Here is a 13,480-nt window from a genome sequence, read left to right as displayed (position 1 = left end):
CTTGAAATTGGGGAAAACATGAAATTGATCTTTGTTCCCCCTTGCATCATGCTTCATACACAGTTGTCAAGCTATGAACATTTAATTAAATTTATGTTGAGAAAAGGCATTAGATCATAATGGATTAAATTAAACATAGATAATTGCAAACACCGCTGCCAAAGAATTAAGCCTGATACTGTGAGAAATAATAGAATAATGTTATGGTGTCCTTTTAACTCAGAATTGCTTGAATGTTTAATGAAATAGAATGTGTATGTTGTGATAAAAAACTTGAAAGAGACCTGAATATGTAACACAGATAGATTCTCTCCACTATAAGGCAAGTGGATGAGGGAAAAATAAAGGCCAAAAAACAAAGTATTGGTTGGGTTGGATAACAGTAAAGCTGGAATACACTCTGTGGTCTAATACAAGAAGAAAAAGATGAAGATGAGACATTTCTGTCTGAAATAAAAACTTTATTTGTCAGACTAGCTTTATGTTTTTGTCAGACTAGTTTTATGTTTTTGAGTGCAAGTCCTTAGGACACTGATGAATTTTAAATTTCTTTTAAACGACATATTTATTGAAAATATTTCTGATTTTACCTGTGCTACAGGTGGGTCCATAGCAGCCAGGCTTGCACTGGCAAACATCTGGTGTAAGGCACTTGCCTCCATTTTCACAGTGCCTGTTACAAACTGCTAAGATCACAGGATAAAACTAAAAGAAAGGTAAATTAGGCTTGGAATTGGTCATATTATTGGCTATGACCTAGTTGCTTATAACTGCCAATCACATCATCTAATGAATAAGATCAGAGAGAGATAAAAACAATTTATATTTTGGCTTTAAATGGTTTCCAATTTTCACGTTCAGTTATGTTTTGTTGTTGTTGTTAATAGACCTGGGGAAAGTAGAAACCCACTCAGATGAATGGTAAACAAGATTTGGCTATTTGGGAAAATTATTAGTTACTGATGAAAGTAATCATAGACATAAATTAAATGAGATAAATTTATATACAAGTGAACAAATTAGAATTCTTGTTATCTCAAAGAAGTGGTCATGGATAGGGTCAAGAAAGCAGTTGTTTCTAAGAACAAGCTTCTTTATCTTAGTACTAGCACCCAGTGCTCCCACTGGTAGGCAGAATGGTAACCGTCATAGTAGATCAGGAAGAAGGTATATTTTTTGCTTAGGGTTTGGGTTTATCTCAGTTAGCATTAAAGCAATCGACTATTCAAAGGAGCAGTTATATTAGAGTGCAAGAGAGCTTTGCTTACTTGTTTCACACCTTGGTCCTACAAAACCATAAGGACAAGTGCAGAGATTTCCAGCCAAGCAGGTGCCACCACGTTGACAAGGTGGTGTACAGTTCTGCAGACACAGATTATGTTAAGTCAGCTCTTAATTAAGAAAAAGTCAGTTTATATTTATGAAGCACAGCCACCATAAAACCTTCTGGTAAGAGCAATTTATAGTACACTCAGTTCTATTTTAGCATGAAATTTAGTTCTGTGGGATTGACTGTGAGTTCACACTCTAAAAACACCTATAAATCACCAGCATGTTTTGGTTTATAAAACTTTTGGTTAACTGGATGGAAATATACAATCTTAGGTTTCTTCTGAAAATTGAGACTTGGACTTAGGCATTCCTGCCCTACAAATAGTTATATTTCTATAATTATTTTCATATGCAATTAATATTGAATGTTTCTGTTAGTTCACTCCATTTACTGTAATTTGTTAATTTGTGCCTTGCCTTGTCACGAAAACATTTAACATTGCTGTCAGTTTATTAATAATTATACATCTACAATCTACTAAAATATATTCTTTTAAAATATTATTTAAAAAATAACAAATTTGTTTCCTTAAAATATTATCCATTTTAGGAATGCCATTTCCTAAACTCTCCACTTAAGATTTCAACCAAGGCAATAAAATTATATGGCTATAGACATGTGTTTAAAAATCAGTTTTTAGGTTTCTTCCTACTACCTGATATCTTCTAATTATTTGGTATTTAAGAGTTTCTTGGAACCATGCCTGACAAGTTATTCAATAAGCATGTGTCCTTTGTTTGAAGCTAAAATATTTGTTAGGGATATGGTACCATATAACTAAAAATATAACAAAAAATTATTTCTGAAGATACTTTTACCAAGGATGAGTGAGCTACTGCTCTTTGACTCTCTGATTTTGTAAATTTAAGTTTTTAAAATCTTCAATAAATTATTTTTAATAAATATTAACAAACCTGGATTCCCTCACCAGCATTGATAAGTATATATTAATATGTACACAGTAAATGTGAATTATCTTTAAAAAAAAGTTTTTAGGGGCTTCCCTGGTGGCGCAGTGGTTGAGAGTCCGCCTGCCGATGCAGGGCACACGGGTTCGTGCCCCGGTCCGGGAAGATCCCACATGCCGCGGAGCGGCTGGGCCCGTGAGCCATGGCCGCTGAGCCTGCGCGTCCGGAGCCTGTGCTCCTCAACGGGAGGGGCCACAGCAGTGAGGGGCCTGCGTAATGCCAAAAAAAAAAAAAAAAAAAGTTTTTAAAGAAAAGATTGAATTATTTTGGCTTTATTATTTGATTTTTAATTTGAATTATCACCTTCATCACAGGTAGCTCCACCATGTCCTGGGGGGCATTCACAAATGTTAGGCTTAATACATTTTCCATGGTTTCTGCAATCAGGATGACATATAGCTGTGTAGAATAAAGCTCATGGTTTAGAAATATCAATTATCCATTAAATTTGTTATGCAAACTAATGAGTGCTGTACCTATTGGTTTGGCAGTTAGAACCAGCGTAACCAGGTTTACGTTCGCACATGTTTGGGGCAACACACTCCCTGTTTTTTCCACATGATGCCTACAAATGGCTGCAGAAATCAAGGGAAAAGGCTGAATTGTAGATACAGTATGTACACATTGCCCGTAAGCTTAATTGTATAATAAAAGTAAAATTCTCTGAAATTGAAAATTTTGGACATTGCTATTAAACAGTAACGACTGCATACATCCATAAAATTATTTTTTCCCCTTATATTTGTTTTACTACTAGAATGACTGAGGTAAATGATTAATAGGGTAAGAAAAACATACCATATGAGGAAATTACTCCCATAGCAAAACCTGATGTTGGAGATGGCTGCTAACCATAAATGGAATTACAGTCTTTCAGAGAGCAATGAAGTTTCAGATACCAATTAGGTAAATGTTGGTGAATGGCAGAGATAATCAGAACGTAAAACAGCAAGATGCCAGGACCACATCATAAGCTTATAGGTTCGTATTTCTTAAGCTTCTCTAACAACCTGACATATTCTAACTATTAGTCATTTAACACTTCCTGAGGTAACTGAAATGCATGAGGTTTTTTTCTGTTTTATTTGCTAATAATAAGGAATTTTATACTATAAACATGTAAGAATTGAAGGTTATTATCATTATTCCTACAGAAGAAAGAAAAAATGAAGTTGCTCTAGGTAACTGAGAACAAAGGAATACTCCAACAGCTTTGTTGCTTAAGTTGGTCTCAAACAAATCAAAACACAAACAAAACAAAACAATAACAACAGAACAATATCAACAACAAAAAGTAGCTTCTAAGCCAGAAATTTGATTTGTATCAAAGAAAACAATGCTGATGATTGTGAAAAGAAGTAAACACTCCTTTCAAAATTAAAGTGATGCCTAACTTGTTTTATTCTCAAGAGGTGGAGGAATTACAGAGAAACCTAGTTTATAAAAATAAGCAAATATGCCAAAATTAGTAATTTAAAGTGCTAAATACTCTCTGTGAGCTGAAAAGAACCCAAACCACAGTGTTATTCACACCATTATTTTATATCTAGCTGCTTATTGCCAGGAAAGTCAGTTAGCCCTGTAAGGTTCTGCTTTCTCTTCTGTATAATGGGAAAAATAATACCCAGTATATGGGGTCCTTGTGGATTATATGACATAATTGATACAAAATTTTTTCCAAAGGCCCTAGAACACAGTGGGTACTTAATACATATATTTATAATGTATTATATAGTTATAATGCTATTTAATATTAACTTTATGAAAAAATTAAGAAACATCAATATTATTTTTTTTAAATGTGAAGAGAATATGCACAAATAATAAATAAAACGAATAGAAATTAGTGAACTAAATAGAGTAAACAAAAATTAATCAATAGAAGAGCATATCTTCTTAAGTACTTAAACGTGAACTGGATAGTTTTCTTTTCTTTGTAAGTTTTGAAGAGTTTTCATACTACCTCTGCATTTGATACCATCTGCGTAATATCCAAAGGGGCAGCATCCACATTGGAAGTGACCATCTTTGATTGGCACACAGGAAACACCAAGAAAGCAAGGGGATTCAGCACAACTTAATATTTTGGTCAATCCAGGCTTTTCTGGCAAAATAGTGATGGCTCTAGTAAATGATGATGCAAACCCATCCTAATACTGTGTGTAACCTTGGGGAGACCTGTTAGTTTGAGAATTATATCCTCCTGCCTCTGTTTGGATGGGGCCCTGGATAACATCCTTTACTTCACCATGGGAACTATTCAGGTTAATGCTTAAAGAACTACGGTTGTTTGTAGGAACTTCCAACTCCTCCAGACTGAGGTTTGTACTGGGGGTATGATCCACATGTTCAAAATCTGATATTTGATGGGAAATAGCCTTCTTTGAATGATTCATTCGAGTTGTGACTGATTTTAATGAGAATTGTGAGATGTCGATTGTATCCAAGAACTTTTTCATAGTTGCAGAACTGTGGATAGAGCTTGCATCAATTAGTGAATGTTCTGTTGATAGTTGTTGCAAATTTATGTCTAAACAACCAAAAAAGAAAAAGAAATGTTAGTCAATAACATCTGTTAATGCTCTGCTCTACCCACAGTATTTAACATTAGGTAATTCATTCCTTCATTTAATGTCTGTTACTTATATAAACAGTATACTAAGATTCATGCAGCAATAAGAAGTTATCACATGGTTCCTGCCTACTAGGAACTTAAATAATCTATTTGGATATACAAGATAACACAGAATATTAAGGAGTATATTGACTACGTAAAATCTTAATATTTCCGCATAAAAAGACAACATAGATAAGGCAAGCAATAGAGATAAAAAAGATAATTTCAAGTACACATTATGTAAAGGATCAGTGGCCAGAATATGTAAAGTACTCTTACAAATCAACAAAGAGTCAAAGAAAAGTTACAGATAATTAACAGAAAGGCAAATTTCAATGATTATTTGAAAAAAACAATTAAATAGATAACCCTTGGCAAGTTGGAAAAAAAACAATGGAAAGATATAACTAAACTACTTTGAAGATGAGAAAACAGAAAAAAGTATATATATGAAAAGAATTTTAAATTATATAAGAATACTACATATAATTTTAAACTAAGAATTTGAAATCCCAATGAGATAAATGATTTTTTTTGCAAAATATAAATGATTAAGTTGACTGAAGAAGAGATAGAGTAGATGATAGAAAAATTACTTTGAAAGATATAGAAAAATAATCTAAAATAACCTCCTAAAATGATGCCAGGACAGCTGATCTAATGGAAAAAAATTAACCAAATTTCAAGGAAAGAATATTTTATAGAACTGTTGCAACACACACAAAGAGATGAAACATAAACATTTTGTCAGGGTGGCATAATCTTATAGCCAATATTATTTATGAAAATACATAAAAATTTAAAATGAAATACTAGTATTTCATTTAAATCAGATCAAGTGCAGCAGTGTAGTTATATATTATCACATCAGGATAAAATAGACTTGTATCTCAACTAACATAATTATATCAAGATATTAGTGAAGAAAATAATATAAAATAATGTTAAAAAGTAATTTGATACATCAATTTTTTTTGTTAAAAACATTCTGAGAAAGTTAATCCATGGGAACATTAACAGAAATTGTAGCAAGTAATAATTGATCTGAAAAAGCATTTAATAAAATGTAAAACCCACTCATGACTTAAAACTAAAGAGAATTCTGAGAAAGCAATCAGTGAAAGGAAAATTCTAGCAGAAACCTACAGTGATATCATATTCACTGGTGAAACATGAGAAGAATTCCCATTGAAACCATTAAGAAACAAAGCTATTCCAATCCCTACACACTTTGAACTGAAGGTCCCAGCCACTACAATCACAGCCTAAGTTTGAGAACTGGGACAGGTCCATTAGATTGCTCAGGTTCAAGTCTTGCCTCTGTAATTTACAAACTCTGTAAATCTGAACAGATTGCTTAACCCATAGACGCCTCTGTTTACTCATCTGTAAAATGGAAATAAGAAGAGTTACTATATATAGCTATCTATTATGAGGATCCAATGAAATAATATATTAAAAATATTTTCCTAATGCTGGCACATTATAAATACAGACAATCTTAGTTACTATAAGAAAGTATGTGGGAGACAAACTCAGTATTTGCAAAAAATATTATGTTTTACCTATAAAATTAAGAAGAGAATCAACTATAAAAAATAGTGTAAATAAGAGTATTTAGTAAGGCAACCAGATGCATGAATAACATTACAATCAAGATAGCTTTCCTATATTGCAGTAATAGCACCTTGCAAAATGAACAAATGCAATGATATCTTGCAAGATAAACAGCTGATATTACAGTATGCAAAGGCATAAAGAAAGGTAATGAGAAACGTGGAAGACAGTTATGAAGACAGTAATAGAGTATTATTGAATAAAACAAAGAGTTATAAAGAAAACACTATGAAGAAGAAAAGGCCTTATGAAATAATGAGCCTCTCATACGTTTAGAGTTTGAGTAGATGATGAATGACCAGGGATTTATAGAATGTAAGTTTGAAATGGTCACTTCCAACCATAAGCTTCTCTGAAATCACCTTAATTAATGATATAATTTGTTCATTACACAACATGAATCACTTTTCTAGAATATAAGCCAGAGGATTCAAAAGATTAGCAAGAAAAAGAATAATTTGTAAACTGCATTATGTAATCTTAGGTGAACTTTTTGAAAATAAAAATTCCTGACGAGTAAATACGGTAATCTTCTGGAAAACAAATGAGAGGTATTACTTGTCATTAGAGTTTAACTAAGACCATTACTTACTAGAGGCATTTCCATTTGTTGGCTTAACATTCCTCTCCCTCTGATTGGCATATATATATATATATATATATATATATATTTTTTTTTTTTTTTTTGCGGTACGCGGGCCTCTCACTGTTGTGGCCTCTCCCATTGCGGAGCACAGGCTCCGGACGCGCAGGCTCAGTGGCCATGGCTCACGGGCCTAGCCGCTCCGCAGAATGTGGGATCTTCCCGGACCGGGGCACAAACCCTGTCCCCTGCATCAGCAGGCGGACTCTCAACCACTGCGCCACCAGGGAAGCCCCTGATGGGCATTTTTACCATCCTCTTCCTTAGTTACACTGTTGTCAGACCTTGTGAGAACCACAGTATGTGTAGTAAATTTATTTAGAAACTGTGTTTCAACTGTAAATGTATACATGAAAAACAGATCAGAATTAAACTGTTATAAAACTAAAGCTCTGTGAATAAGAACATAAAATAAAAATGTCACTTGGATTGAACTCCTTGCAAATTAGATCAGAGAACTAGCTTAAATGTCACATCTTCAGCAGATGCTTCTGTTAGGGACTGAATTGTGTTCCCCAAAATTTCTCTGTTGAAGCCCTAACCCTAAATGTGACTGTATTTAGAGATACTTTAAAGGAGGTTATTAAGGTTAAATGAAGTCATGAGAGTGGGGCACTAATTCTATAGGAATGACATCCGTCCTTATAAGAGGAGAAAGCACATGAAGAGTGTACATGTGAGGGTACAGTGAGAGAGCAGCCATCTGCAAACCAAGGAGAGAGGCCAGAAACCAATGTTGCTGGCAACTTAATCTCAAGCTTCCAGTTTCCAGAACTGTGACACAACCAGTTTCTGCTGTTTAAGTGACCCAGTCTGTGGTGTTCTGTTACGGCAGCCTGAGCTAACTAATGGATGTTCCTAGAGTCACACTCACCCACTCAATCAATGTCACCCATCTGTGTTCATCACAGAACTTTGTCCTTCACACTTATGTGTCTCTTTACTACACTAGTTAGGAACTTCAAGAATAAGAACTGCACTTTATTTTATAGTCATTGACTCTGGTGCCTGCCATAAAACAAAGTAACCAACAATAAAAAATTACTTTGTCTTAACAAGCATCTTCCTAAAATACACAAATGCCTCTGATAGGGTTAAGAAACTTACTAGTCACGTGTAATGGAATTTGGTTCAATGTGCTTTTGTCTTAAATTCCACTTGATAAAGGTCTTATTGAGAAAATGGGCCACTGTTTGGAAAAGACGGATGTTAGATCACTTTAGTGTGCAGAGTGGAAGGTTCAGTATTTGGGACTGGATATTGATGTGAGTAGCTGAACTAGTAGGGAATTTCTCTCACCATCCTGCAGTGTGCTCTTCAAATCTGTATCTCCCGTGCTAGACAGGTCCACTGCAATTTGAAGCACAAGGTGATATCATGTAATTAATATATATTTTTCATCAAAATACGCCTTGTTTGCTTAATAATACCAAAGATACTGACTTTTTATTTATTTATTTATTTATTTATCTGTGCCGGGTCTTTGTTGTGGCATGCGGGATCTTCATTGCGGCATGCGGGATCTTTTTAGTTGCAGCATGTGGGATATTTATTGTGGCATGCATGCAGGATCCCTGACCAGGGATCGAATCCAGGCCCCCTGCATTGGGAGCACTTAGTCTTAGCCACTGGACTGCCAGGAAGGTCCCCAAAGATACTGACTTTTTATAATTTACTTTTCTTTGACATTAACTTTTTATAATTTACTTTTGTCTTTGGTTGATATCCACCAATGTTTTTCCTCTTTTCTCTAATTCTAAGTGCTCTCCCTGGGAAGTTTCACCCCTGACTGGTGACCCTAAGAATTATATCTTTAACGTTATCCCCCTTCCTGAGCTCCACTTGGCTATTCCATAGTCACCTCAGTGTCTGTGTTTCCAAACTGAACATTATCTTTCCTCTCCGAAACTATTTCTTCTTCCTCATATTTCATGTGTGTCTTAGTCAGCTCAAGCTGCCATTACAAAATATCAGAGTAGGTGGTTTAAACAACAGGAATTTATTTTCTAACCATTTTGGAGGGTGGGAAGTCCAAGATCAAGGTGCAGGCCCATTTGGTCCCTGGTGAGAGAGCTTTCTTCCTGCGTCCCAGACAGCTGCATTTTCCTTGTGTCCTCACCTGGCAGAGAGAGAAAGAGATTAAGTTCTCTGGTGTCTCCTCTTAGAAGGACACCAACCCTGTTGGATCAGAGCTTCTCCCTTATGACCTCATTTACCATTAACTACTTCCTTACTCCAAATACAGTCATATTGGGGGTTTAAGATTCAATGTATGAATTTTGGGAGGACATGATTCAGTCCTTAGCAATATGAATGTCAATTCTACCCACTCAATTTGCCTAAACCAAGCACTGTAGCTCTCTCCCTCACTGTGCTGATCCCAATCGCTGACCAAGTACTGTCAACTTGCTTTCTTTTTTTTGAAGTATAGTTAATTTACAGTATTGTGTTAGTTTCAAGTGTATAGCATAGTGATTCAGTATTTTTGCAGATTATACTCCATTATAGATTATTAAAAGAAAATCGGTATGATTCCCTGTGTCACACAGTATACCTTGTTCCTTGTCTGCTTTACATATAGTAGTTTGTATCTATAATCCCATACCCCACATTTGTCCCTCCCAACTTCCCTCTCCCCTATGGTAACCACAAGTTTGTTTTTTATGTCTGTGAGTCTGCGGAAACAGACTCAACTTTCTTCTTTAGTGTCTTTTTCATCCTCATCTTTGGTCGGAATATCTTCATGCCTTTCCTATGTAATATTGTCTTAACTCTTCTTCCCACCTTCACACTTGTACAGTTCCTTACCTGCAAGTGGTACATCCTCTACACTGCTCTTAAGTAGACTTTCTCAGATGTAAACCTTATCATGTTTCTCATAGTTTGTCAGTGATCTGTCCACTGGATACCCCTGCTACTCTTGTAGCAGTCCCCTTACCTTCTCTATTCCAAGCACACTGAATCCTTCTCAGTGCCCAAGGTGATGTTACATGCCTCTGTACCTTTGCTCACGCTGTTTCTTCTGCCTAGAATGTCTCTCTCTTTCTTGATCAGATACATCAGATTCAGCTGTAGTGATACTTCCTTTTAAAAACTTTTCCTTGTCCCTCAAGGTACTATTCCTACTATTCTCTCTAGACACTTCTATCGAAAGACACAGAACATCATATTGAACTATGTGATTACATGTCATATTTCCTGCTACTATACTCAAACCTATTAGGTCAGAGGACATATCTTATATATTTCTGCATCCTCTGCATCTAGCTTAGTGCATTACCCTGAATGAATTCATGAGTACAAGAGAGAATGGAACTAAGTGACCTGAATTAATTAAATGCAGCAAAAACAGAAACAAAAACATTTCATGCCAGAAAATAGGGACTTTTACCATGACATATTTTTCCATCACTGTAAAATGCTTTTGGACATGAACACAATGATAAGAACCAAAGGTATTGAGGCACTCTACTCCTGAAAAGCAAGGCCTGGATTCACACTCATCAACATCTTCCTGGCAGTTTTTGCCTAAATAAAATATAGATTGAGAATTCAGATTATTTAATTTGAAAAACATTACATGTCAAATCAAAGATTCATTTCTTTTACTCTTTATGTATGTCCTGGTAACTCCCCCAAAGCTGTCATATATAAAGAGGAGAGAAGTGTACTGTTTTAAAAATTTACTATATAATTAAACATAAGGTTATTAATTAGATTCTATTTAACATTAAGCAAGACCCTTCAAGTTTAAAAGCTTTTCCCTATAAATAAGACTTAAGAAGGCCATTAATATTTTAAGGCAAAAATTATCATATTATAGCAGTAATTTGTACTTTGTTAAAAAACTCAATGATTCTTTAAGAAGTTATTAGAATGGTTGCCTGCTTAGCTTAAGGACAACAATTCAGTCCAGTTATTGAATTGGCTGTAAAAATCCATAAAAATTTTACAGTGTGCTAGGAAAGTCAGTCTTTCTTCAGTAAAAATTTTTGAGATGAGGTGTTGCTCTTTGAAATGTTTAACAACTTATTTGAATGAATATACTGACAGTCATTAATGATGGTAACCCCTATTATAGTAAAATCCATGAAGAAATCAACATCTGAATTCTTTCAAAGGTAGTCTGTAGCAAAATAGCCCCAAATAATGAAAATTTTTATTTTAGATATACTGAAGAAAATTAGAAAATGTAAATGTCCTGCCTAGTTCTATTATTATGTTAAAATAGATGTCTTCAAGGAAAATATCATCTCAGTAACTGCACATTTACTTATTTAATATTTATATCTATTTTAATTAAAGAAAATATTGGTATGAGTTTTTTAAAAGCCTTGGGAAGTTAAAATTGTCAATCATATACTTATTTGGGGTTTCTGGAATCAGACATTTTGGAATAATTAATGAGTTAACAAATATTCTAACATTTCATTTGATTTCAACTCTTATGATATTTTTAAATTAATGAATTATCATTAAATTTTTAAATGATAATTTTTATATTTCCCATGGCAAATTTATTATTCTATACTATATTTAAATAGTAATACATTTAAATATATTTCTACCTACCAAATATAGATAGAAATGTTTAGGAACCTGCAAAATACAATATAGACACAGAATATTGCCAAACTATAGAAATGAGCAAAAATTTAAGAGTATATGTAAGCAGGGCTTCCCTGGTGGCACAGTGGTTAAGAATCCGCCTGCCAGTGCAGGGGACACAGGTTCGAGCCCTGCTCCGGGAAGATCCCTCATGCCGCGAAGCAACGAAGGCCACGCGCCACAACTACTGAGCCTGTGCCCTAGAGCCCGCGAGCCACCACTACTGAGTCTGCGTGCCACAACTACTGAAGCCCACGCACCTAGAGCCCGTACTCCGCAACAAGAGAAGCCACCACAACGAGAAGCCCACATACCGCGATGAAGAGTAGTCCCCACTCGTGGCAACTAGAGAAAGCCATGCACAGCAACAAAGACCCAACACAGACAGAAATAAAGAAATAAAATAAGTCAATTTATTTAAAAAAAAGTTGTGGAGCTGTTGATGGCCACGTTTTTCACTATGTGGAGAAAGTTAATATCTAGTGAAAGGGAAAAATGAAGCCCACAAACAGAGAAAAGCAGAACTGTGACAGACAGATACACACACATACGCACACACACACACAAATGCAGACAAACTGAGGCTTCGTGGTGTTCAAGTCCCAAGTTTAAGCTTTTTTTCCTGAGAATTCAGCAGTCATACTCTATCCTGATTCTGTGAAAAATGCATTATCCTCATAATAAATATCATTTTTGCTCAAGCTAGTTCAATTGAATCTATGTACTTAAACTAAATAAATTCTAACCAGTTCACCCTATTTAATAACTCAATGGCATATCATATTTAAACTTTGAGTACTATTTTTCAGTATTGAAATGCATTGTTGTCTAAAGAAGAAAAGCAAGGATAGTGTTCTGGAAAACTAAAGAAGAAAAGCAAGGATAGTGTTCACAGAAAACTAAAAAGATGTATCTTATTACCAAAATTTAGATTCAGATTTTTAAAAAATTTATGACTGTGTAATTCTTTCAGTGGCTCAGAAATAGTAAGTGTGCTGATGCTTCAATATTGTAGGTCAGCAGGAAAAAGAATGGAAGGCAAGAATACACTAGTCTGTGGCTAGTAGAAACTACGTTGCTGAAAGAGTGAGCCCCAGAACAAATCTCCATATTTAAGGGAGTGTATACAGTCTGGTCTAGCAGATGTATCAGTGGTTCCCTTCTAGCGGAGGGGAATGACAGCAATGTCTCAGGGTCGTCATGATGTCGACACTTAGATGGATACAGGGTCTCTTGGTTTTGTGTGTAGAAACAAGAATCCAGGCAATGACTGGGAATTTAGGGGTTATTTCCACCCCTCTGTGTGGAGAGCCTACCCCAAATGAGGAATAAACAGGGTTCTATTTCTTTTCCATTCACCAATATTTTGGGAATATCTATAGGTACTGAGGATACTCTGATGAAAAGAGATCACAGAGAAAAAGACAAACAATAAAACATTTTCTTATTGCTATAACCAAGATTCAAATAAGGTGTAATGAGAGAGAAAGAAGCCACTAAGTCTAACCAGCACAGTCACAAAGCTTTGAAAAAGAAGACAGCACTTCTCTTGAAAGTAAAAAAGGAGACTGCCATTTGGACACTGGGAGCAGAAACAGAGTGAGTGCAGTTAGCAAGGTTGGAGTGAACACCATGTGAAAAGACAGCGATGCATGAAATAGCATGGGATTTTCCCAGAGCACATGCAGGAAGTT

The 13,480-nt window shown here is 35.1% G+C and overlaps 2 protein-coding genes across 2 annotated transcripts in view; one reads left to right on the top strand and one right to left on the bottom strand.

Annotated features, from left to right (window-relative positions):
* Nucleotides 1-13,480, top strand: part of SCIN (scinderin) — a 249,346-nt gene that overhangs the window by 47,439 nt on the left and 188,427 nt on the right. The gene's annotated exons all lie outside the window — the stretch shown is intronic.
* The window catches only part of VWDE (von Willebrand factor D and EGF domains), a 31,868-nt gene that overhangs the window by 8,358 nt on the left and 10,030 nt on the right, over nucleotides 1-13,480 (bottom strand). Inside the window, 10 exon segments of the mRNA XM_079931612.1 lie at nucleotides 591-686; nucleotides 1,269-1,362; nucleotide 2,605; nucleotides 2,607-2,700; nucleotides 2,782-2,862; nucleotides 2,865-2,876; nucleotides 4,265-4,451; nucleotides 4,455-4,831; nucleotides 10,570-10,614; nucleotides 10,617-10,706. Coding sequence (XP_079787738.1) covers nucleotides 591-686; nucleotides 1,269-1,362; nucleotide 2,605; nucleotides 2,607-2,700; nucleotides 2,782-2,862; nucleotides 2,865-2,876; nucleotides 4,265-4,451; nucleotides 4,455-4,831; nucleotides 10,570-10,614; nucleotides 10,617-10,706 — 1,077 coding nt within the window.

This window comes from Stenella coeruleoalba, assembly GCF_951394435.1.
Source record: "Stenella coeruleoalba genome assembly, chromosome: 9".
In the NCBI taxonomy this organism is placed as follows: domain Eukaryota; kingdom Metazoa; phylum Chordata; class Mammalia; order Artiodactyla; family Delphinidae; genus Stenella; species Stenella coeruleoalba.
Note: the sequence above shows the minus strand (reverse complement) of the source record. Positions and strands in the feature narration are given on the sequence as shown.